Genomic DNA, 25594 nt, shown 5'->3' with positions numbered 1-25594 from the left:
AGGCAATGGCACCCCACTCCAGTACTCTTGCCTGGAAAATCTCCTGGACGGAGGAGCCTGGTAGGCTGCAATCCATGGGGTTGCTAAGAGTCAGACACGACTGAGCGACTTCACTTTCACCTTTTACTTTCATGCATTGGGGAAGGAAATGGCAACCCACTCCAGTGTTCTTGCCTGGAGAATCTCAGGGACGGGGGAGCCTGGTGGGCTGCCGTCTATGGGGTCGCACAGAGTCGGACAAGACTGAAGTGACTTAGCAGTAGCAGCAGCCGTTTTAGAAGGACGGAAAGATGGGCCCATGTATGTTGGTTCAGATAAACTAGTACAATAATTTGGAAGAGTAATTGGGCAGCATCAAAACTAAAAACTTGGACTTGCCTAGTGGTTAAGAATCTGTCTACCAATGCAGGGGACACAAGTTCGATCCCTGGTCAGGGAAGATCCCACATCCTGTGGGGATCACATGCTCAGGTGCTACAACCACTGAGCCAGCATGCTGCAACCCCTGAAGCCTGTGCACTCTAGAGCCCATGCTCTGCAACAAAAGAAACCCCTGCAACGAGAAGCCCACGCACCACAACCAGAGAGCAGCCTCCACTTTGGTGCAATTAGAGAAAGCCCATGTGCAGTAGCAAAGACCCAAATAAATAATAAAAGGAAGAAATACTTCCATATTTTTGGCCTAGCATTTCTACCTCTAGGAATTTTCCTACTAAAATCTCTCACAATTGCTTTAAAAATAATATATATATGAATATTTACTAGAGAATTGTTTATAATATTGAAAACCTAGAAGTAGTCCCAAATGTCCACAAAGAGGAAAGAAGTTGCTAATTTCAGCTTTCTAAAATTAAAGTATGTTTGGGAGTTCCTTGGTGGCCTAATGATTAGGATTCTGATTTCACTGCCATGGTCCCAGGTTGGGGAACTGAGATCCTGTAAGCTGCATGGCGTGGCCAAATGAAAAAAAAAATTAAAGTATATCTCCAAAATGGAATTGCATTAAACACTTACAAACGATGTAGGTTTATATATACTGACATTAAAAGATCTGCAAATCATTTTGGTAAGTGGAAAAAAGTTACTAATATGTATTGGGCTCTCATTTTTGTTTTTAAAATAAATCTATATAGTTAAAAAAAGTGGGATGTATGCAAAATGATAACCAAAGTTATCTCTTAGGATCTAGAATTATAGGGAGATGTTCTTTCAGTGGATGAGGGGAGTGAACAAGTACAGGTTAAGTTTGAAAAGTAAAGCAAAAATAAAACTTCTAACTACAAATTTTACAAAAGAAGACAGAAGGGGAAACATTCAGGATTCACCTATGGGCTAGATGGATTGTACTTCAGAGTAGGTATTAGTAATCTATGGAGGGAAGAGAACTGTAGAACTCATGGGAGGAGGCACCATGGTCCAGACAGAGTTCAGCAGCACTCGGGGGCTCCAGGCCGGGGCAGGGAGATTCTCAGACTCCCACTTTACCAGGAGAAGTCTGACAGGGCAGCCTTGCCTCTTCTCCTGGACGCACCACTGCTCTTGTGTATCAGCAGCTGCCCAGGCTTAGAATACCTTTTCCCTCTTGGTAGCTGGCAAACTCCAACTCAGGGTTCAAAGTCCTGCTCAGACGTCCCCTTCCAAGGTTAAGTCTTCCTCTCTGCCTCTGGAAGGAGGCAGCTATAATATCTACTGTAGCCTTAATCACACTGTTTTGTAACTGTTGTTTATATTTGTCTCTCCCACTAGACTGTGAGCTCCTCAAGGGCAGGGACCAGGGCTTGTTTTTCCTTTTAACCATCCCAGTACCTACCACAGGTCCAGATGCACAGTAAGTGCTCGGTATATCCTTGTTGGAATGAGTGAGAAATGAATGATTCCAAGGGCTCTCATTAGGTCAAGTGTGGGGAGAGGAAGCCTGGATGCCATGCATATAAAGGTGGGAGGGAGAGGAAGAACCAGCACCGGCCCCATCAAGGAGAGCACAGGACTGCTGGGCAGGGCAGACCCGAATGAGTGGGATGTGCCAGAGACTGACTGGGTTGACTTCCTTAGTTTTTACTCCAGAAGCCAAAACACATGCCACTTTATTACCAAAGCGAGTGGTATTTTCTTCATGCTGCTAAGAGTCTGTGAATTAACACATTGCTGTGATGGAAATGTTTTGATTCAGGGAGGAGCAGCGTGGGTCGAGGGACAGACTATTACGCACTGAGGTGAAGACGTGGTTTCCAGATATCTGTTGCAGGAAGGAGTACTGCCTTCCAGAGAAGTAGAAAGACCCAAATCTTTGGATTTGTGGACCGAAGAGTCTTTAGAGCAGTATCTGAAAAGGCACTTTCTGGATGTCTGGGTGTCTTATTGCTATCCACCACCTGAATCCCACTTCCCAGATGGCACTAGTGGTAAAGAACCCGCCTGCCAATGCAGGAGACACAAGAGACAGAGGTTCAGTCCCTGGATCGGGAAGATCTCCTAGAGAAGGGAATGGCAACCCACTCCAGTATTCTTGCTTGGAGAATCCCATGGACAGAGGAGCCTGCAGGGCTACAGTCCATGGGGTCGCAAAGAGTCGGACACGACTGAGCATTCACAGCATGGCAACTGAATCTTAGATCTTCAGAAATACTAGGTTTGGGTGTATAAAAGTTATCTCTATATTAACTGTTTGCCATTTATACCTGATTATTGTGTAGCACAGTCATTATGCATATATAGAATTAAATATGCATTTAAAACATTCTAGCATCATTCATTTTTTCTTTTCAGCAAACATTTATTGAATGACTACCGTGTGTCAGGCACTGGGAATACAAAGACACTGAGATTGGTCCCTGCTGTTGAGGAACTCACAGCCTTGGTGAGGAGACAGACAAATAAACAGCATATATTAAGATACCTGTTATGAAAAATGTATGTATATGTTGCTTCATGATCACATAGGAAGGTCTGCTAGGAAAGGGGAGGGGACTGACAAAGTTTTACAGAAGGAAAACCAGAGCTGTTTCTTAATCAGGTGAGATATGGAGGCAATCCAAAGTTTGTTTCAATTGGAGGAAGCAATACATGCAAAGAAAAAGAGTGAGAAAATGTAGCACTTTCAGAGTTCTGTAAAGAGTTCACTGTGCTCCTGGGAGAGTTCCCAAACAGGAGCAGAGAAAGACAAGTTTGTATAATCATTCAGCAAATTCTGCACTTTATCCTGAAATCTGTGGGGAACCACCGTAGGATTTTGAAAGTCATAATCTGACTTTCATTTTAAAAGATCACAAAGGATAGTCGATTGACATGGTATATAAATGGAAGTAGGGAGAACAACTTGGGAGATTTGTTTATAATCTAGGTGAAAATTCACAAAAGGCTGAATTAAGGCATTTAACCCAATGCGAGTGGGAAGATGCTGATGAGGTCAAGAGCCACTATCAACTTTGTAGTCACAACACTTAGTTAGATCTTTCCTTTATTATTATTTGGCTGCACTGGGTCTTCATTGCAGCGCTTGGGCTTCTCTAGTTGTGCACAGGCTCTAGAACACGCAGGCTCAGTAGTTTTGGTGCGTGGGCTTAGTTGCAGTATATGGAATCTTACTTCCCCAACCAGGGATTGAATCTGGGCCCCTTACAATGGGAATGTGGAATCTTATCTGCTGGACCACCAGGGTCCCTCTCCCTCTTATTAGTTTATATAATCTTAGTGCTTGGGCTTCCCTAGTGGTAAAGAATCCACCTGCCAATGTAGGAGTTTGATTCCTGGGTCAGGAAGATCCCCTGGAGAAGGAAATGGCAACACACTCCAGTATTCTTGCCTGGGAAATCCCATGGACAGAGGAGCCTGGTGGGCTACAGTCCATGGGGTCACAAAAGAGTCAGACACGACTGAGCAACTAAACAACAACAACAGATCTGAATGCTTAGCACAGGATTTGCCACATACAGTCTGAGTGAACTCTGGGAGTTGGTGATGGACAGGGAGGCCTGGTGTGCTGTGATTCATGGGGTTGCAAAGAGTCGGACATGACTGAGCGACTGAACTGAACTGAAGTGACACAGTCAATAAGTATACGTGAATGATCTTTTGATCTACTCAGAAAAATGGGAGGAGGAGGTTTCTGGTTTGGGTGACTCAATAGATGGTGTTATTATCAAATTGAGAGAGAAGGTCAGCTAGGAAGATTAATATAGAGTTAGTTCAATTCTGTGTCTAAGTTTCAAAGTGCTTTTGAGACATCTGAGTGGAGGTGTATGAGTCTACAGCTCCAGAAGGGAAGGTAGACTTAAGAATCATCAATCACCCTGGAAGTGGATGACATTGTCCTGAGAGAGTGTAAAGTGAGGAGAAAAGGAGAAGTCTGGAAGCTTGGGGACATGAGCATGTAGGGGAGGATGAAGGAAAAGGAGAACAAGGAAGCATGTTCAAGGCCTGAGAAGGAAGACCAAGACAGAAAGTGGCCCTTAAGCTGAGGGAGTTTAGTTTCAAGAAGGCCAGGGCTGTCTGATGCTGCCAAGAGGCCCAGAAGTGAGTGTCAGTAGAATGCTGCTTCTCTAAAGCAGGGATTTTTGTCTGTTTTGATTGCTGTTGTATCCCCAGCACTTAGGACAGCCTGGCACATAGTAAGTGCTCAATAAATTAACTGATAAATGAATGAATGAATTGAAAAAATCCCTTGCATTTAGTTGCAGAACCACAGGTCCTTGGTGAAGGTATTTTCCCAGGAGTGATGGTGAAGGAAGCTAGATTATAGTGGACTGAGGAGCCGAGAGGATGTCAGAAAGTGGCTACAGAGAGGACTGTGCACACATCTCCTCTTATGTGCCGGGCTCTGAGCTAAGCACTTTACATGCATTAACTCATTTAATCTTCTCAACAGCCCAATAGGCTAGATACTGTTATGGTCACCAGATGAGGAACCTGCAGCTCAGAGGGGAAAATAACTTGCTCAGGGTCCCACAGCTAGAAAGTGTCAGCCAAGATTTGAACCCAGATCTATGTGACTTTAAAATTTAGCACTGAGCTGCTCAGCCTACATTTCCTATAGAGTTTCTTTGTAACCAGAAGGCGACAGAAAGAGAGACTCTTCGGGATGAGTTGAGACCAGGAAGACATGCAAATATTTTAATGCTGATGGGAGAGAATTGCAAAAAGAAATAATTTGAAGACATGGGGGAAAAGGGAATAATTTATACAAGAGGAGCCCGGGGAGAGTTGCAGACCACAGGTAAAAGGAAGCCCCTTCCACTGAGGCAGGAGAGGAGAAGACCAGGTGTGTGTGGCAGGCAGTTTTGTCAGGGAGGAGGGGAAGGTGGGGGTGGGCAGGCTTCCCTTCTGGCTTTCTGCTGAGATTAAAGCAAGTGGCAAAATGGTTGTGGACTTGAAGAAATGGTACAAGTCTGAAATAGCTGTTGCAGAGACTGGGAAAAAGCAGTGGTGGTGGGGATTTTCAGGACGGCATCAAGGGCCCAGCCAAGATGAGAGACCAGGATTAGGTGCACCAAAGGCAGATGTTCGATGGATCCAGGTTGAGGGTTTTGCCCCCTACATGCAACAGAAGGAAGGGATGACTGTTAAGAACATTGGCTCGATGGTGTTGGAGGTGCCCACATCTCGGGCAACAGGAAGGAAGCGAAGACGGCAGAGGAGGGAGAACAGAAACGAAATGGAAGGGTCATAGTTCTGGGACCCGCACAGCACAAACAGTGGGATTTGGGTGATAAAATGGTCTCAGGTTCCCCTGTTCTAAAGAGTTCCACCTCCAGACCTGACCTGTGATGAATAAGGCAAAACTGTGCTAAAAAGAGAGGGATAAGGAGAGAAAATTAACAGTGGTTATCCTATCAGAGAGGAAGAGGGGTGCTGAAGATAACTTTTTTTCTATAAATACTTCTGGGCTGTTTGCCTTTTTTTTTTTCTTTTCTTTTTTGGCTGCACCAGGTGGCATGTGGGATCTCAGTTCCCCAACCAGGGATCAAACCTGCATCCCTTGCATTGGAAGCATGGATTCTTAACCACTGGACTGCCAGGGAAGTCCTTGAATTTTTTTAACTTCTTAAAAAAAAAATACAGACTTTGCATTGAACCCGGGAAAGAGCGGGCTTCCGTGAAAGCAGGGGGATGAGGGAGCAGTGGTCTGGAAGGGAACCCCAGGCTGTGTGGTTTGTCTGTGGAATCCTGAGCTGTTGGCCCTGAGGAGGAGCAGCCAGTAAACAATGGTCCCACCCTGCCATTGTTTACCAGGGAGGAAGTGGGAGCCACAGGACTCACTCAGCTTGGCAGCAGCAGAACTGAGCCAGAACTAACCCTTCCTGATCTCCCAGCTCAGTGCTCTGTTTTCCATGCTGCTTCCTGAGCACTGGAGCCTTCAATTTCCTGCTGTCCTGCCCAGGCCCATTGCAAGGGCGCCCGTGCGATTGCTGGTGAGCCAGCTGTTTGCCAGACCCTGCTTCCCACACCTCAGTCCCTCCCAGTGCAGGGGTGTGGGTGTGTGTAGAGGCAGCTTGCCTGTCCCCTATTTCCTGTTCTCTTCAGAGTAGCGACTTGGAGGCGGAAACTACAATGATGGCCTCTGTTTACATCCGTTTAAATGACCCAGTGTCCCTCCTGTTTTGCCAGCTCTCACATCACCACCTACTCCGGTCCTTCCTCCTCAGAGCTTGTTTAAGCAGCAGCCATGACTCTGTGTCTTTTTAATCAACCCAGACCCGTATGAGTCACTGAGAGCACTTAAGATAGGGCTTCTTCACCATGAGATGGGTGGCCAGGGGTGGAGAGATAAGTCCTTAAATGAGGGGCCTTGTTCTAGGGGAAAAGTCCTTTCATTTTTGTCAGATCCTCAAAGGAGTCTGTGACCTTTCCCTTCTTAAAAGACCAGGGATTTAGAGAATGAAGTGCAGGTGTGTTTTAGAAAAACCAAAATATGATAACAGCAATTACATGTTCCCTTGTCTTCTCAGTAAGAGTTCAGATAAGCCTGGTGTTTGTGCAGCCTCTCTCGTCCTCAGGATGGGGAGTGGCAGTTGTATTAGGGAGCTGAGATTTCTCTATTTGGTAGACTGAAGTCCAGAAGGGTAAGATGATAGCTTAGGACCCTTGCCCTCTTTGGCATGCCTGCCGGGTAGATGTGCAGATGAACTCTCCACACAGTGATACTGGGGCTCTGTGGTGTGTGGGGTCTGGTGGGGACAAGGAGACGAGGGACAAGGCGGTAGTTTAAGGAGAGATATTATAGTTCTCTTCATGCCTGCCTCTCAGTGAAGCCCTCCTTGGTCTTTGGGATTTGTAGAGATGGCCCTGCACATTCTGGGTCGAGCGCACTCCCTGCCCTGACAGTCTGGTTGTCCTTCTGTGTTGTGGGCATGAGTCTTCAGGGTTTAGAATGGAGCTGTGAGTTGGCCTGTTCTAGAATAGCCTCAAATTCTCTTCTGCCTCCAGGGTATAAGCAGGTGTTAGTGTGGGGCAACAGGGTGTTTACCAGCAGGGGAAAGAATGTGTTTGCTCTTGCTAGTAGGAAAGGACCTCTGATTGGCTTGCTTCTTGGCCAGCCTGAAAACCAAGATGCAGCCATGTGGTATAGTGAGCAGGAGATTAAGCAGGCTTCCTTGTGTTCAAGGCTCCTGAGTTCCTTCTGCCTACAGATGGATAATGTTCGGGATTCCAATGTGGCTCTGAATCCTCTCTCCCTGCACTGTGCCAGACCATCCTACCCCTGACTTTGTAGTTCCATAGGAAGTCATGGATGTCATGGTGGCAATGGGGACAAATGTGGCTCCAGAAACAGAATAGAGGGAGTTCACTGAGGTTCATGCTTGGGGTTGGTACAATCAGTACCACCCTGAAGGTCATGGACAAGAACCAGTGGGAGGATGGGAAGAGACTGTCCATTTGTGTTTTGGTTTGGTGCTTTTTTTTTTTTTTCCTGTGTAGACTGGGATCTGTTGAACTGTATTAGATAGTATGTTGTCTCCAACTGAGTGGCTTTTCACTGTTGGGTAGAAGTCTGCCTTGGACAGAGAACCTGTTTGGGAAGAGGAAGGAAGGAAACAGGATGGTCTGGTGGCTACATACCTTTGCTGGAGTGCCAGCTAAGCCATTTGCGGCCCCCTCTGCACGGCAGACCCTCCTGTCACCTAGCTCCTCATCAGCTCCTAACCTGTTACAAAGCTGGACGCCTTCATCTGCAACCCTCCAGAGCAGTGCTACTTCAAGTGCCAGTCTGCAATGAGATGAGAAGCATATTCACCAGAATGTAAAACTTCCCTTCATCAAGAAAAGCTTGTTACAAGAAACTGTTAGCACTAAACTGTGTTTTCTCTGACATAACTGACTTACACTCTGGAGTCATATAAGCTTCCTATCTGTTGACCAACCAGTAACACCACTGGCACATCAGCTAATCTGCAGACCACACTTTGACTAGCAATACTCCAGAGCCACCTCTAGTTCAGACGCAGTTGTTGCGGTCTTTGAACCCCTGTAAGCCAGAAACAGAGAGCCCTGGTTGCAAAGAGCTGCTGGCAGGTCCATCATGCAAGGGCCAGGGTGGGTCACTGGGGGGAGGGGAACACGACCCCAGAGAACAAGTCAAACAGGTGACTAGGTGGCACCTGTGCCAAGGGCAGCTGTCCGCCCCCCTTTCCCTCTTACCACACACAAACTGAAAGAACTAGAGTTGGGGTCCCTCCTGTAGGGCCTTGGTTTTGCCTGATGTTTCTGGCGGCAAGTCAGCCCCACTGAGTTTATTACCCTGTCCTTGCAGAAAAACGGCATACATCAGAGAAGAATTCATTGGTGGTCCTTGTTGTCACTCCTGGATGTGACCAGTTTCCTTCTTTGGGGTCTGTAGAGAACTGTAAGTACCACTTCGTTCCTTGTTCTAGAAGCCAGCACTTGTCTGGAGCTCTAACTCCAGATGGCCTGCCCTCAGTTGCAGATGCTAGGCCTGGAGCCCTCCAGGAGGGTGGGGGCAGGGTCACCAAGTGCCCAGAACCGTCAAAGGAGAGCTTTTCCTGTGCACTCTAACCAGCGTCTGAAGGTTGGCCGTGAACGTCACACTGGCTAATCACTGAGTCCCACGGGACACCTACCTTCTGAACTGAATATAATCCCTCTGGCATTTTAGGAACTTATGCACTTGGTTGGTTTTTCTCTTAGAGACCCTACACTAGAGAGAGAAGGAGTTTTTGGCCATTTGAACTGAGATGAAGCCAAGTCATTCGTCCTGTGGCTGCCCTGAGCAGCAGCATTTGGGGACATCTCAGTGTGCAAAGTGAACATTCAGGTCTTGGCTTCTTCCTCACATTGCTGAGGAAGTAGCTGAAGCTTGGAGACAAAGGGAGAGGGGGGTGACTTCAAAGGCTCTGGGAACATTGTAACCTGGACTCACCCCTCCAAGCATCCCTTTCCCCCTTTGTCCTTTGAGCTAAAGCCTGGCAGGAATCCGTGTTTCTGGTGGGGAAACTGACCCACAGGGCAGGGGGTGCTTTGCAGAGGATTCCACGCGAGCCTGCCCCTCCTCACACACCATTTTCCGGGGCCTCAGAGTCACTGGGTGACCACCCTCCCACTCTGGCCCCAGGCCTGAGTATCAGCACTGCTCCCTCAGGGAATGCTTCTTCTTTGAAAGAAAAAATGTGTTTGTTTGTTGTTGTTGTTGTTTTTCCCACGGCATACGGGATCTTAGTTCCCTGACCAGGGATCGAACCCGTGCCCCCTGCAGTGGAAGCGCAGTCTTAACCACTGGACCACCAGGAAAGTTCCTTATTGTTGGTTTTTAATCCGAGGTTTTACAGAGAATATGTGATTCTCTGTAATCTGAGGGTAGAAATCCTTAACCTAATGGAATCCTTTCTGTCGTTTCAGACACACTGACCATAAATGATGAGCAGAGTCTCCTCCTCTCCGAGACTGTCTGGGGCGCCCTGCGAGGTAACAAGATGGGGCTGATGCTGGGAGAGAGAAGGATGATGTGGGAAGGTGGGCACTGGTGGGGTGAGGGGCAGGACTGGGGGCCAGGCAAATACCCCCAGCTTAGGAACTTGCTTTATGGAGAGCAGTTGGAGTATTTCCTCAACTCCCTGCAGGGAGTGTTCTCCTCACCGCTGCCTCCAGCAGCTGGCAGGTGTCACAGCCTGTGCAGCGACAGCCACTCCCCTGGCAGGCACTCTGGGAAGCAGAGGGAGTCCCTGCAGGTGGATGGCAGGCACCAGCAGGGGCAGGCAGCTGGGGAGAGGAGCCCACCCTGCCACGCACACAGTTTGTTCAGCTCTCACCACGGACCCAAGATTGGAAGGGCTCTTTAAAAAGGAAATCTACATCAAAATAAAGAGATAAATGTCAAAAAGAGGTAAACAGTGATAAATGAGGACTTTGCTAGCCAACGGGCGATAGGCCCCTGCCCTTCCTCCTGGTCCACTGAGAAGGTATTTGGTCCCTAGACGCAGACTTAGCCAAACACTTCCACCCGTTTTGGTAAGAGCTCTGCCGGTGAATGAGGGAAGTTCTCACTGAACTCCAAACCTTGTTTCAGTTTGTCTTTATTCCCTAGCCCCTCCTCCCCTCCCCTGCGTTTTGGAGAAATAGCATGCTGACTCCCCTTTCTGCCCTCTTCTACATTTTGTGTGGGTGTTAACAATTAGTCAGGTTAAAGTGGGGAGTTCTGGGACCCCAAGTGCCAGGCGTCAACGTCAGACTGGAGAGAAGCCCAAATGGTACACTGGAAGTTGGCCTCAAAGGAGGTGCTCAGTGACCCCAAAGGTCTCACAGATTTTTAAATTCTGAAAATTTAGGATTCTGGGAATCTTTTACAGGGCTTCTGCTGGGTTTGTAGAAGTGAGGGCCCAGCTGTTGAGAACATCTAGTGCTCTGGACACAGCATGCCTGCCCTTGGGCCTCACCGGAATCTAGGAGTCTGTGTCCAGTCTCCTGGGGTAGTTGCTACCTGCCAGATCTCAGCTCCCTATAGTTGGTTCTGTTCACAGGGTCTGAAGAGGAAAAGTGGATGTTTCTTTGTCTTTGGGGTCCAGCTGTGGACCCACAAGTTTATGATCTCGTTGAGTTTATGAAACTCAAGTTTATGATCACATTCTCACAATTCAAAGTGAAGAGGCAGCAGGTTGGAGGCCCCCTTTTATCAGCTCCCTTAGCTCCTAATGAGTATTATCCCCTGAACTATTTATCCCCTTGTGAGCTGGCTTGTCCTTTCATATGTCCTCATAGGCCCCAGCTGTTGAGAGCATTTAATGCTCTGGCCTCTCTTCTTAATATCTTTGTGAATTCAAGACTTAGGGTTTATATACGAGGCATGTGGGTGAGTGTATTGCTAGGAGGGGCACAAACCCCCTTACACTGCCCGCTTCCAAAATAAAAGACAGTAAAATCGATACTGGCTTCCTATTGTCCCCCTTTTCTAGCTGTTGAGAAGCATGCAGCCTACACTAGATTTCATTTCACTGTATGCCCAAGCACTGTGCTCTGCCACATAGGAACCTTCCAGATGGTTCTAACTCTTTACCCACCTCCCTAAGTCTTTACATCTGCCTTTCTACTTCCCTAGGTCTGGAGACATTTAGCCAGCTTATATGGAGATCTCCTGAGGGCACGGTGAGTGTGGGCCTTCAAAAAGGGCTCTTCTTAAATCTCTGGCATTTGCTCCCAATATTGAGAGTCCTGGAAATACCTTCTTTTGCCTAAAACAGAGTCCTAGTGGCTTGAGATGGTCCCAAAAAGAGTATTCACAGAGATAATGGGTGGAAACTGGTTTGGTAGATTTTGCCAGTTGGGGTATAACTTAGTTCCCCTGAATCATTATTGAGCAATGACCCTGAGACCACACTGCTTTGAACATATTGAGTCAGTGAGAATTTGGTACATATGAGCTGAGTGGTGTGTGGGACAGCTGCATTGGCTGGCAGGGGAAAGTTACTCTCTGGAGAGGTACATGCTTATGGTCATTCATTTGGAGGTGTGGGGTGTTTGTGGAGATAGTTACCCTGAAGAACTGTCAGCTGGTTGGGTTTTCAGGGATCTCAGAAGACTTTTCTCATCCCCCTCTACCCCACTGGTGAATTGCCTTAGACTCCTGACATGTTCAATGTTTGGTCCACACAGTTCTATGTCAACAAGACGGATATTGAGGACTTCCCTCGCTTCCCTCACCGGGGCTTGTTGCTGGATACGTCTCGCCATTACCTGCCACTGGCTAGCATCCTGGACACTCTGGTACACAGGCCTTAAGGCTTTCTTTGCCCTTAGGATTCTGGGGTGATGGGACAACAGATAGATCTGGTGCCATATTCTTAAGGAGTTACAGAGAGCATTTATGTAACTTTATGGGTTCCTGGGAAAAATGTAAAAGATGACCTGCTCCAAGATTCAAAAAAATAACGAGTGATTTAAGCGTACCCCGCTGGCTACTGAGGACCACTGTCCGGGCCATCTCCAGTGACAGAGGAGGTGGGCTGGGGAATTGGCTTCTCTGAACAAGGGCAGCTATCTTTAGTTAGTATAAAGTCTTAGGAAACAGATGTTCAGGAGCCTTAGCTGAGGATGATCCTAACTGTCTAGAATTTGATGGGCAGTCTTAGCTGACAGTTACCCATCTGACTTACATGTCTAAGTATTCCTTTGGTGTTCTGATGGAACCAGAGAAGTGGACATCTACCAGTCTTGACGTCTGAGATTTATGGCTTATAAGGCTATTAAATTCACAACAGACCTCACAGTTTTGGATAAACACTAATCCGACAACCCAAACCAAGTGGCAAGAGGAAATATTAGTTTCCACGGTCTTGTGGGACTTCCTGACCCCAAGGTACCACAGAGCTGCAGCCCTTCTCCCAGTGTGACTGTAACTCATCCCCACAGAGGAGATACTGCTCTGTCAGCCGTCTTTGGATGTTCAGGGTCTTCCCCTTCCCTCCATGGCAGGCACAACCTGATGGGAAGGTCTGATACAGAGAACCTGTGAACACTTAGCAAGAAGCTGGGGCAGGTTGAGCCTGGGAAAGTGTGTGGCGTGGCCTGCCAAGCTTGGGGCCAAAGCTGGAGAAGTTGTACTGGGTTCACAGTGTGTGCTCTGACCTATAGGATGTCATGGCGTACAATAAATTCAACGTTTTCCACTGGCATCTGGTCGATGACTCTTCTTTCCCATACGAGAGCTTCACTTTTCCAGAACTCACCAAAAAGGTATGTTTCGATTTTACCCAAACCAAGTTGATGGCTTGAAGTCTGACTCTGGCTATGGCCCTGCTAGCAAAGGACATCAGCCCTCCTCCTAACTAGCCAGTTTAAGGGACACACTCACATATAGGAGAAGGGCACTGGCTTTGGAGTCAGGTTCAAGTCTAAACTGTACCATTAATTTCCTCTGTGACCTTCAGGAGAGAATCTTTCCTGGTCCTATTTTTTTATTTATTAATATTTTGTTAGCTGGGTATAATAACTACCTTATTTGTCTCACTGGCATCATGGCACTGAAATAAGACAATGAACGGACAGCTTGTGGGAAATTATGATACAGTTCCTTGAAGACAGCACCTGATATCAACAGGCTGTGGGTTGGTTTTCTTTCTTTTTTAAAAATAATTTTATGCATTTATTTTTGGTTGTGCTGGGTCTTCATTGCTGTGTGGGCTTTCTCTAATTGTGGCGAGCAGAGGTTACTCCATGGTTGCAGTGCGTGGGCTTCTCATTGCAGTGGCTTCTCTTTTTGCAGAGCACAGGTTCTAGGCATGCAGGTTTCAATAGTTGCAGCTCGCAGGCTCCAGAACACGGGTTCAGCAGTTGTGGCACCCAGGCTTAGTTGCTCGGAGGCATATGGGTTCTTCTTGGACCAGGGATCGAACCCGGGTCCCCTACATTGGCAGGTGGATTCTTATCTACTCTGCCACCAGGGAAGCCCTGTGGGCAGATTTTCTGATATCCAGGGGGGCCTGAAGCCATTTTGAATATCCTCTCCTCTGCTAACCTTCAGGAAATGGGATCCTGAATGTGTTTTGTGCCTTTCAGGGGTCCTACAACCCTGCTACCCACATCTACACAGCACAGGATGTGAAGGAGGTGATTGAATATGCGCGGCTTCGGGGTATCCGGGTGCTGGCAGAGTTTGACACTCCTGGCCACACTCTGTCCTGGGGGCCAGGTAAGAATCATGTCTGCAGTTGGAGGGAGTCCACTAATTCCCTTCAATGGGGAGTTAGGATGTTGACTCTTGGATGTAGCATGCCCCAGCCTTGGTCTCTGGAAGAATATTTTCCATCAACTTCTTCCACTGGGAATTTAGATAGGCAGAATTTACTTTGGGCGAAAGAAGACACTTCTTACTATTAAAACATGGGCAAATTCTTCTCAGATGTCCTTGCCTGATAATGCCCTTGTAGGTCATTGTGCCCAGAGTGGAAGAAAGATTTTGCCAGTCTGTCTAGATCAGGCTCTCTGCTTTTCTGCTGGCAGACTACGTGAGGAGAGCACGCTCTGGGAGCAAGGGTGACCCCAGTGGAAGAATGTGTCAAGGCAGCAGGAGTGTGTGACAGTTGTCTGGGTATGATCTGTGGACATGTATTTCTTTGATTGTCACTAAATGCTTATGTCAGTGATTGTCTGAGTGCTCCTGAGGGAATGTCTATGAACATGATGGTCATCATGTATCTGACTATACGTGGGGTTTGTGTATTTCTGACACTAGCTTCAGATTCTCTATTGCCTTAGGTGTCCCTGGATTATTAACTCCTTGCTACTCTGGGTCTCACCCCTCTGGCACCTTTGGGCCAGTGAATCCGGCTCTCAACAACACCTACGAGTTCATGAGCACATTCTTCTTGGAGATCAGTACTGTTTTCCCAGACTTTTACCTGCACCTTGGAGGAGATGAGGTTGATTTCACCTGCTGGTATGAGCCCTATGACCTCCCATCCTGGCCTACTCAGAGGAGATGTTTGCCCTGAAGAAGCTGTGTTTCAGGTGCTCCTCAGCTGTCTATCCAGATGGCTCAGGCCTTCGGCCTTTCCTCTCTCCACCTACCAAGAGGCCCTACCTGGTCTTGGCAAGTCTATGATCTTGTCATAGTCTTGAGATATTGACAGAAAAACCACCTCCAGGCACAGAATTGTCTTGGAAAGATCAGGATAGAGAAAAATAGTCCCTGCTTTTGATAGTTTAAAACAGTCTGATTGAAGAGGCAGGACACATGAATTTGAGGCTAATATATATTAGTATTAAATTATAAGGTTCCAGCCCTCAGATTTCCTTAGCTCAAAAGAGGCTGAGAGGCTTCTTGGAGAAATGGGAACTAGAGCTGGATCTGGGGAAAGAGTGGAGGAGAGAGAAAAAATAAAATGTAGACATTGTGTAGCAAGGGAGCTGCCATGGGTGACAGACAGCAATGCTTGTGTATACACTTGGAATAAAGAATAAACATTAAGGAAAAAGCAGGATATGCCCAGGGTGTGGGAGGTAAGAGACGGAAACCAGAATCCAGTGTGCCCGCGTCAAGACCTCAGAGCCTTATGTCATGGCCCAGAGAGACTGAGATGTGTTCTCTTTGGAAGTGAACTTGAAGCTCTTCAGGTCCAAGCTTAGCCTTTCTTGGCCTATATCAGTGGTCCCCTTTCACTTAGCTTTTTCAGCCATACTCCCCAAAGTTGTGGCCTCTTGAGATCCTCAGTTGATTGGTTTTTCAGATGAAGAAAAAAAAAAAGTTGTGGGAGGCCAGGTGACAAATCCCCAAGCTTTGGGCTTTGAGGATGTCAAAAGAATTAATCTTCATTTTCTCTTGGGATTCAGGAAGTCCAACCCAGATATCCAGGCCTTTATGAAGAAGAAAGGCTTTGGTGATGACTTCAAGAAGCTGGAATCCTTCTACATCCAGACGTGAGGACGTAGCGGGAGTGGGCAGTCACCCTCCTTCAGAGTCCTCACTTTCCATAGCAGGGCCAGGCCCTGCTGGACCACTTTCTGGGCCCCTGAAGGGGTCCTCTGTCCTGTCCTTTCTGGTTGGAGTGGTCGGTTCCCAACTGGTCAGACAGGAATGGGCCCCTAGCCAGGCTCTGCCCCCAGGGCACTGGCACCAGTAGCTCAGAGCCTCTCGGAACTGAGCAAACACTCTCTGTACTCTCTAGGCTACTGGACATTGTCTCTGCCTATGGCAAGGGCTACGTGGTGTGGCAGGAGGTGTTTGATAATAAAGTAAAGGTGAGCCTGGGGCAGAGAAGAGGTGCTCCCCTCAGGGCCTCCCTCTTCTCTCCCATCCTTTCCCTGCTTCTGCATGGATACAGAGCTCTGAGCCCTGAGTGTGGGTGTCAGAGCCTCCATTTGTCTTCCCTCACTATGAACCGATTGAGTTACTTGTGCTGCTAGGTTACTTGGGATTCCTGAAACTGGCATGATGGGTTGGGTTTTCATTCCTGTGTCATAGACTAGGATCTTCCAGACCTGGGAGCAGGGCTATCTTCTCCTTCATCATCAACTAGTAAGATCCCACCTTCCTGCCACATCATGGGCTCTGCAGGAACCACATCCCATCTTCAGACACATCTGGAGATACTTGGACATAACAGCCCCTGATGAGTTTTCTAGGCCCCACTGCTTGCCTCTGTTAGTTCACTGCTGGGGTTACTGTCTCAGTGTAGACAGGACAGCTGCAGAGGGGTTAGGGGAGGAGGCAGCACGGAGCTCTCCTAGGGCCTTTGGGGGCCTTGGCCTCTGCACTGGGCTAGAAGTTCAGTGGCTAGGGGTCACAGAGAAATGCTTTGCTGCTGGGGAGCAGAGGGGGCTCACACCCCCCTGGCCTGGGCTGCTTGCATGGCCCGGGAACCTCTGTGCCATTTGACCTTTTGTGACAGGTTCGGCCAGACACAATCATCCAGGTATGGCGAGAAGAGATACCAGTAAAATACGTGAAGGAGTTGGCACTGGTCACCAGAGCTGGCTTTCGGGCCCTGCTTTCTGCCCCCTGGTACCTGAACCATATAACTTATGGCCCTGACTGGAAGGAGATCTACCTGGTGGAGCCCCTGGCATTTGAAGGTAAACAGGGAGCTCTCCTTGCTGCCAAAGCAGCTGGGGGAGAGAAGGAGAGTTGGACATTTCAGATCAGCAGATGAAATGGCCTGAGGAGAGGACCACGTTGGGAAGGTGGTTGAGGCCTGTCTTTGCTTGTTTTCCCTCAGGTAGCCCTGAGCAGAAGGCCCTGGTGATTGGCGGAGAGGCCTGTATGTGGGGAGAGTATGTGGACAGCACAAACCTGGTCCCCAGGCTCTGGTAAGGGCTTTCTGGGGGTGTGGAGGGTTGGGCTTGTGGCATGGGCTCTCCCTCCCAGGCTCAGTCCCCTCCAGCCACCACCAGCCAAGTGCCGTCCTCAGGCCTGGGAGAGAAGGGGCCTCGCGCTGTTGCTTCTGTTTGTGTGGAACAGTCCTCTCCTGCCTGACTTCTGTATTTGCGCCTGCAGCCCATTAGGTGTGTCACATGGAGACTGTTGGGCTTCCCTGGGGCTCAGTGGTAAAGAATCTGCCTGCAATGCAGGAAAACTTGGTTTGGTCCCTGGGTTAGGAAGATCCCCTGGAGAAGGAAATGGCAACCCACTCCAGTATTCTTGCCTGGGAAATCCCATGGACAGAGGGGCCTGACAAGGTACAGTCCATGGGGTCACAAAAGAGTTAGACGTGACTCGGACATGACAACTAACCAACAACATGGAGATCATTGTCCCCACTTCACACACAGGGATAAGGAGGTCTGGAGAGCACGTTGAGAGAATTTTGTTTTCGGGATGGCTCAGGATCCAGCCCTGAGATGCCCAGTCTCTGTACTAAGACTCCTCTCTGCTGTCTCCTCAGAGTGCTGCTACCCCTCAGCAAGCTTGGGGGCTGTGTAGAGTTTACATTTTGAGAACAGCTGCCACCACTGCCATCAATAACTGTTTACAATGCCTTTCAGACGGACTGTGGTCCCTGTGTCTTTGGGAGAGGAGGAGGGATCACTATCCTCATTTTACTGAAGATGAAGCGGGGCCCTGGCAGTCCTGGGGAGCCCTCCAGTGAGCTGTCACTCTGATTAAAGTGTCGGTCACATCCCTCGGCCCCGAGCTAGTCCGGGGTGCCTAAACAAGAGGCTGTGGGTGTCCAGCACCCTTGCAGGGAACCCAGAGCCCAAACGGGGTGCCCCTCTCCTTTCCGCAGGCCTAGAGCAGGGGCTGTTGCTGAGAGGCTGTGGAGCAACAAGATGGTGTCCAACCTGGACTTTGCCTTTAAACGTCTGGCACACTTCCGCTGTGAGCTGCTGAGGTAAGCAGGCCATGGGCAGATTGGGGGCTGGGGATCCCTTCCTGACAGGAAGAGAACACTGATAATAGCTAACACGTGCAGAAGTGTGTTGAGGGGGCAAGCCCTGTGCTCAGCCCTCTGCTGACACTGCTTCATTCAGTCTTCGCCACAGCCCTATCAGGGGATGGAGTTTTTATCCCCATTTCAGAGGCAGGCAGCTGAGGCACAGAGAAGTTCAGTAACTTGCCCAAAGTTGCTCACAACCAGGACTTGAACTGCCTTCACTGTCTGTGCTCTTATCCATGGCCGTGCTCTTATGGGTTCTCATGACACCCATGTCCCAGTTGGGATGGGCCTGCGTAAGAGGGTCAGTTCCCTGGTTCATTCATTGACTTGGTTTTGAGACTCTGGGGAAACAGCTTCATAGAGAGCAGAGTCCCAGGCTGAGAGCCAGGCATGTGGGGTCTAAGCCTCTACTGTCTAATTTACTGGGTGACTTTGAGCGAGTTCCTTACCATCTCTGAGCAGATAACTTATTTGGATAATAAAGGAGGCATGTCTCGAGGTGCACTAAAGAGATCGGTCAGGTCCTGGAACTGGTGAGGCTGAGATTTCATGCCCACACCCTGTGGATGGGCTGGACAGTGCCTTGGTGCCCCCTTAGAGCCATTAATGGGGGCTCAGTGGGCCAAGAGCACTGGGCACATTGTAGGCGTCCACCTTTTTTCTCAAGAGGCTGAATGATTTGGGGCTGGGGCACAGAAGCAGGGAGGCATTCCTCAAGGTTCCGAGGTGTCCCTGTGTCAGGATCACTGAGGCACCCGATCCAGATGGCAGATTCTCGCAACACACAGCCCCACCCCAGCAAGAATCTCTGGAAGCGAGACCCCGAGGAATTTTGGTGTCTAGTGACAGCGTGAAATCCACTGAACTGGGGGAAGGGGAGACTGTTGATTGTGGTGGAGAAGATGTTGCTGGAGCCTAAAACTAACTGCCTTCGAGGACTCACGGTACCTGTTTCTTAACATCCTCTTGCAGGCGTGGTGTCCAGGCCCAGCCCCTCAGCGTAGGCTACTGTGACATGGAGTTTGAACAAACCTGAGCAAGTAGCCCCCGGCACCAAGGAGGGTACTGGCCCGAGGAGAGCGGAAGCGGGGCCAGGCTTCCACTGCACCCCGCCCGGGGGATGCAGCCCCTTGCCCACGTGCCCCTGTGCCTAGAGACAAGGGGGCTGGTGCTGGCGCTGGCGTCCAATAAAGAGTGATGTGGCGTTTTTCTATAACCAACATGGATTACCTGTGTGGAAACACATGTGAGTGGCCCTAGGGAAGGGGAACTGCCAGGACTGGCCTTCTGCTCCTAAGGGTGATAGGCTCAGTGGGGCCCAGCCAGCGTGGGCTCAGTATCTGCCCCTGGAGGGATCTTGTAAGTTGAGGGCTGGGAACGAAACTTGTATCCTCCGTGCTGTCCTACCCTGCCTGAGTTTTGATGCCTCTCCTAGCTCACCAGAGTCCAGACACACACCCCATCCTTAGACTCACCTGGACCCCTGAGGCTTCTGTACATGGAACACAACAGCACAGGCGACCGAAGCAGTCCCAGAAGCGGCAGGGGCCCCAGCCCAACCTGGGCACAGAACAGCCCCGCCCCATGCAGATCACGAACCGCCCTCCCCAGAGCTTTTCTTCTGCTTTAGGTTTCTTGTTACTTCCATTTCATGCAACCATTATTAAATATTGAACACATACTATGATCTTGGCACTGTGGTAGGTGGTTAAATTTGAAGGACTTAGTCCCCAGAGGCCCTGGTACACTCCCCAAAATGCCAGCAACCTCCACCCCTCCTCCCACCCATTTTCAATCCAGTAGCATCTTCTCCGAGAACTGCTGGCACAGCTGAGACCATGTGAGGAAAGCCCCTGGAGGACCAAGAGGTGGGTGTGTGGCTCTGGAAGAGTCTTTGCACCAGTGACCAGTCTTCCGTAGGAAGAAATGGCTCATGGACCCAGACTGCCCCCTAAAGGTGTCATGTTCAGAAGTGACAGTGCAGCCCAGAATCCGGGCCAGCAGTGCACAGCAGCTGTTTCAGATGTGGATTTCTTTGACCATTTTTAAGTTATTTTACCTGGTCCTGGGCTGGAAGGACAATGGAGAGGTACAGACATTTCTTTCAGAAAGTTTCCAATCTCGTGGATACAGAAAGTTGGGGAAGGCAGGCCTGAAAAGGGATCTCAGTAAAATTTGGTCCTTAAATAGCATCCTTCAGTTCCTTGCTCATGCTCCTTTGGGGACCTGACTGAATGTGCACCAATCAGGCCTTCTTGCACTATTACTATAGGGACAGGCTGCGCACCTTCTACCTGAAGAATTCTTAGGGAAAGCTGAGCTCAGGGCTCTGGCCTGGAGAGAAACAAGTTAAGCTCTACTATCTGTGCCTACTAAAGGAGCACCTTACTCTCTATTACGCGGAGAAACATTTGGGGAGTTCCCAGGCAAGGACCCTGTAGAAATGCTGCTATACTTCAAGTGCCCCTTCTTGATCATAATTGGAATATTGCTATTGTTTGGTATAATATTTAATAAAAAGACAGTAAATTTTAGGTCTCAAGTCAATGAAGGAAGAGGCCATGAAAATAGCTGTACTAAAGCAGTAAGATTCTATGATTTCTTACTCCTCTTATAAATATTTTCTTTAATGTTGTCATTTTTTTTACAAATTAAAAAAAAATCAGTATTGTGCTGATCCCCACCCTCCACCAATGTATCTCTGCCCACCTCCCCCCACCGCCGCTGATCATGAGAACATTTACCTGAAGGTCATCATCCCCAACCTCCACCAGTGCATCTCTGGGCCCCCTGATCATGAAAGCATTTATGGGAAGGTCATCATTCCCAACCTCCACCAGTGCATCTCTGGGCCCCTTGATTATGAGAGCATTTACTGGAAGGTCATCATCCCCAGCCTCCACTAGTGCATCTCTGGGCCCCCTGATGATGAGAGCATTTACCAGAAGGTCATCATCCCTAACCTCCACCAGTGCATCTCTGGACCCCTAATCATGATAGCATTTACCTGAAGGTCATCATCAGACCCTGAACTGCTGACAGGATAGAGGGAGTACCTGTGGAACTGCCCGCTCAGTTCCAATGCCCAAAGTCACTGCTCCTCCTCCTCATTGCCCTTTACCTGTCCCACCCTGCTCCGGGCCAGGCTCCTCTGGCCTGCTTGTGTTCTCTGTACACCACCAGGGGGCGGGAAAATGCCTGGACTGATTTCCTGGCTCTAGTTATCTTTGGGTACAAAGAGTCGGCCCGTGCTGCTCTCTGAAATCTCCTAAGGATGCAAAGCCTCCCCAGTAGGAATAAAGTGAAGGAGCAAATGGAGGCTGAGAAGACATTCAGCTCGCCCTCTCTCGGGCAGGAGTTGGGGCAGTGTGCCAGGTGTCCCTCACTTCTTAGAAACGTGGTGTTTTGAGGTGTACCTCAGTGGATCAGTGTAGGGATAGGATAGTGGAGGACTTGGGAGCCTGGTTGCTCCATAGCACTAGAGATGAGGGACATAGCAAGGGGTGAGGAAAGCTGAAAGATACTGGGGAAAGGTGAAAAAAGGATTATATGATACAGATTGAATTTAATTTATATCAGTGTAGATGAACATACCTAGTGGCAACATTGCTAGCTCTCTAAAGTTTAGATTTTTATAGTTTTTGTCAATATCACTTATCAATCAGTACAGGCTGTGAAAATTGTATTTCATGTACTTTTTTTCCTACTAAGAAAGAAAATAAGTAGGAATTGTCTTTGTCTTAAAATCATTCCGTTTTTCCTTTATAAATAAACTTTGAAAGTTTGAAAATCTGTGTCCTTTATATCATTAATAAATATAGAATATAAATACATATTAACTAACTTCAGTGAAACATTTACTTGTTGATTTTTTTCAACACTGTTCACTCTTAACTATATATAAATCTTCACAATTGTTTTTAAAATCCTTTCTGATACAGCCTTGTGTGTGTATGTGTGTGTGTGTTTCATGCATTTTTCAGTGAGATTTTTGAAAATGTCTATGAACCTTGTTTTATTTTCACAGTAATTACTGTATTCTAACCATATCCATGTTGGGTCTTCCGTACCACAGTAAGAACTTTTATTTAAGTATTTCAAATGTGTCAAACAGAAAATTGTAGGGAATAACATAATAAACACAGTATAACCATACCACTCAGCTTTATCACATCTCAATAGTTGCATCTGCTTTAAATTTATGTTATTTTTAAGAGATGAAACATATATGTCCCCCACTTCCAGTTCCACTCTCCTGCTTCCCAAAATAACCACTTTCTAGATTTTATTTTAAATCTTATTTCCTCTGGGAATCTGATACTTAGCTATGATTTTTCTTCATTATTAATAAATTCTTTATGGCTCACTTCATAGCAAATTAGGAAGGGACATTTTGGAACCCACTCAGAAAAGGGGTTTGTGTGTGTGTCTACTCAGAAAAGGGGTGTGTGTATGTGTGTGTAGACAGACCAGCTGGCAAGCAGACATGGAAATGGGGCATCTGTGCTGTGCTGATGTGCTGCTGGATTTAAGAGAACATGTTAGGGACATCCAGATAATTATTTATTATAAACGAGAAGATATTTAAGAAGAAAATATTCAGAGAAAACTATACAGATGTTTACCTGACTTAACATAAGTTAGAAATCTGAGTGAAGACATTTGTGGAAATCCGCCCAGGGGAACAGAAGTGCTGCTGTCATTTCTCTGTGCTTGTGTCAGGGGCCGGCGTAAGCGCTTGTTCAGATGTTAATTTACTTAATCCTCATCCCAGCCAGTGAGGTAGATCAATATTATCCTCACCGGACAGATAAGGAAACGGACATAGGTGAGATGATTCGTTCATGGTTACCTAGCAAGGCTGAGTCAGGCTTTGTGCACAGGGCCTATGGATCCAGGCTCACCGAGTTCATCCTAGCCTATCCTGTGTCAGGCCATCAGTCGCAGCCTCACACTGTACCAGACGTCTCCCTGCTCTTAAACTCCACACTCACACACACACATAAAGCTGGGTACTCAATTATGTCTGGGCTCAAATCCATGTCCTCCCACTTTTCAAACTCTTCCTTACAGATGCTTCCATTCTTTGAGCACACACACATGTACAATGTCCCTTATCTCTAAACAAATTAAAAACTCTCCATCCCGCTTTTTCTCAGTCAAGTTGCCTGCAACAACTACAAGAATTTATCTCCATTTCTCCACTTCTCATTCAGTCCTCATGAAGGCTGCTCTCACTGAGGTGAACAATAACTTGTAAGTTGCAAAGTCAACATATCTCAGTAATTAAAATATCACTTGCCCTTTCCTTGTATTTTGAGATTTTGATCACTCCTTTGAAATTCTTTCTTCCCTGACTTCTGTACACCATTCTTCCCTGAGTTTTCCCCTACGTCTTTCATGATTGTTTCTTAGCCTGCATCACTGATGACTCCAGAAAAATCCGATTCCACAGCCAATCATTTTTAAGGTTTTCCTCTTCTATACTTTCTTCTCAGTGATCTCGTTTACACTCAAACAGATCTTTAGCTATATGTATATATCTATATGTACAAAGCTCCAAACTCATCCACTTCATATCATCTGAAGCTCACATGCCAAACAATTCATCATCCTTCTTCATAGCTCCCTGCTCTACTGCTCTACCATTATTCTGCTACTTATTGCAGCCAAAATCTGGGAATCATCTTTAACTACCCCCATCTATCATAATAGCCTTCTAATCCGTCACTAAGTCGTGCCCATTCTGTACCAATAACTCTTAGAGCCATTAACTCATCTCCATTTGCACCGCCACTATCTTAATAAGTCCATCACATCTTCCCTGAACTTAGAATAGGATCCTGATAACACCGGCCTCAAGTGACGCTCCAATACTTTGGCCACCTGATGCAAAGAGCCAATTCATTGGAAAAGACCCTGATGCTGGGAAAGATTGAAGGCAAAAGGAGAAGGAGGGCAGCAGAAGATGAGATGGTTAGATAGCATCATCAACTCACAGGACATAAATCTGAGCAAACTCTGGGAGACGGTGAAGGACAAGGAAGCCTGGTGTGCTGTGGTCCATGGGGTTGCAAAGAACCAGACATGACTTAGCGACTGGACAACAACATCACACTTCCCTCAAGTCATCGTTTTAAGCTGCAAATCAGATTTCCTGCTTCTGCTTTTTAAAGCTATTTAGTTACCATTTGGCTGTGCTGGGTCTTAGTTGCAGCACACAGGATCTTCGGTCTTCATTGCAGCACGTGTGCTCTCTTAGCTGTGGCATGGGGACTCTTAGTTATACGCATGGGATCTAGTTCCCCTACCAGGGATCAAGCCTGGGCCTCCTGCATGGGGAGAGTAGAGTCCTAACCACGGGACAACCAGGGGAGTCCCTCAATTTCATGCTTTTAATTTTTCAAAATTGCCCCCTTGTCTAATTCACTTAGCAGGGTATATAAGTCTCCCACTCCAAGATGATGTGTCTTGAGTGCTCCATCATCAAGTCCTGACATTCTACCTGTATTAGTCAAGCCTCCTTTAGTTGCAGGGAAATAGCTCAAACTGGCTAATAAAAAATGACACTGCTTCATGTAACTGCATGCCTCATGTAACAAGAGTCAACAATTATATGATCCTTGGAATAAATCTAATGAAAGACATACAGGAACTTTATAAAGTTTGAAAAAAATTTTCAAAGACAGTCAGATGTCTTTTGAAAGAACACCCAGATATAAATATGTAACATGTTCATAAATGAGAAGACCCAAGATTGTAAGGATTTTAAAATGATCTGCAGATTCAATGTGATTCCAATTATAATGCTAATTTTATTCTTTAGTGAATAACAGTTTGTCCAGAATAATAACATCACTGTTAATGATTATGATACCTTATGAATAAGTGAAACAAATGACAGCAATGTTGTGAAGGATGGGAGGCAGAGATTGGGAACACTCTATTATGAGGCTCTTGTACTGCTCATGAAGCAGTACAGTGTTTGACAATGGACTTTGATAAATTGTAAATGTATTTTATAAACCTTAGGATAACTACTAAAGTGAAAAAAGAAGTATAACTGATATAGGAAGAAAGCAAAGCATTCAAAATGTTCAGTTAAAACCATAAAAGGCAGAGAAAGAGTAGAAGATGAAACGGAAACAATGAACAAGGGCAACAAAATGGAAAAGAGTAACAAATATGTTAGATAATAATCCAATTTTATCAATAATCACTTTAAACATGAATGACCTAAATTAAAAAAATTGAAAGACAGAGATTGTCAGAATGGATTA

At 47.2% G+C, this 25594-nt stretch overlaps 1 protein-coding gene across 1 annotated transcript in view; it reads left to right on the top strand.

The window, feature by feature from the left end:
- HEXA (hexosaminidase subunit alpha) overlaps positions 1-19534 on the top strand; it is a 31632-nt gene extending 12098 nt beyond the window's left edge. The window contains exons 2-14 of the mRNA XM_027553146.1: positions 8747-8839; positions 9850-9915; positions 11543-11589; positions 12097-12207; positions 13075-13176; positions 13999-14131; positions 14698-14878; positions 15772-15858; positions 16107-16179; positions 16830-17013; positions 17157-17247; positions 18165-18269; positions 19287-19534. Coding sequence (XP_027408947.1) covers positions 8747-8839; positions 9850-9915; positions 11543-11589; positions 12097-12207; positions 13075-13176; positions 13999-14131; positions 14698-14878; positions 15772-15858; positions 16107-16179; positions 16830-17013; positions 17157-17247; positions 18165-18269; positions 19287-19350 — 1337 coding nt within the window. The 3' untranslated portion in view covers positions 19351-19534. The remainder of the gene's footprint in view (positions 1-8746; positions 8840-9849; positions 9916-11542; positions 11590-12096; positions 12208-13074; positions 13177-13998; positions 14132-14697; positions 14879-15771; positions 15859-16106; positions 16180-16829; positions 17014-17156; positions 17248-18164; positions 18270-19286) is intronic.
- The last annotated feature ends 6060 nt before the right edge of the window (positions 19535-25594 follow it).

Source organism: Bos indicus x Bos taurus, chromosome 10 (genome assembly GCF_003369695.1).
Source record: "Bos indicus x Bos taurus breed Angus x Brahman F1 hybrid chromosome 10, Bos_hybrid_MaternalHap_v2.0, whole genome shotgun sequence".
Lineage (NCBI taxonomy): Eukaryota > Metazoa > Chordata > Mammalia > Artiodactyla > Bovidae > Bos > Bos indicus x Bos taurus.
The sequence above is the reverse complement of the archived record's forward strand: the minus strand, read 5'-3'. Positions and strand labels throughout refer to the sequence as shown.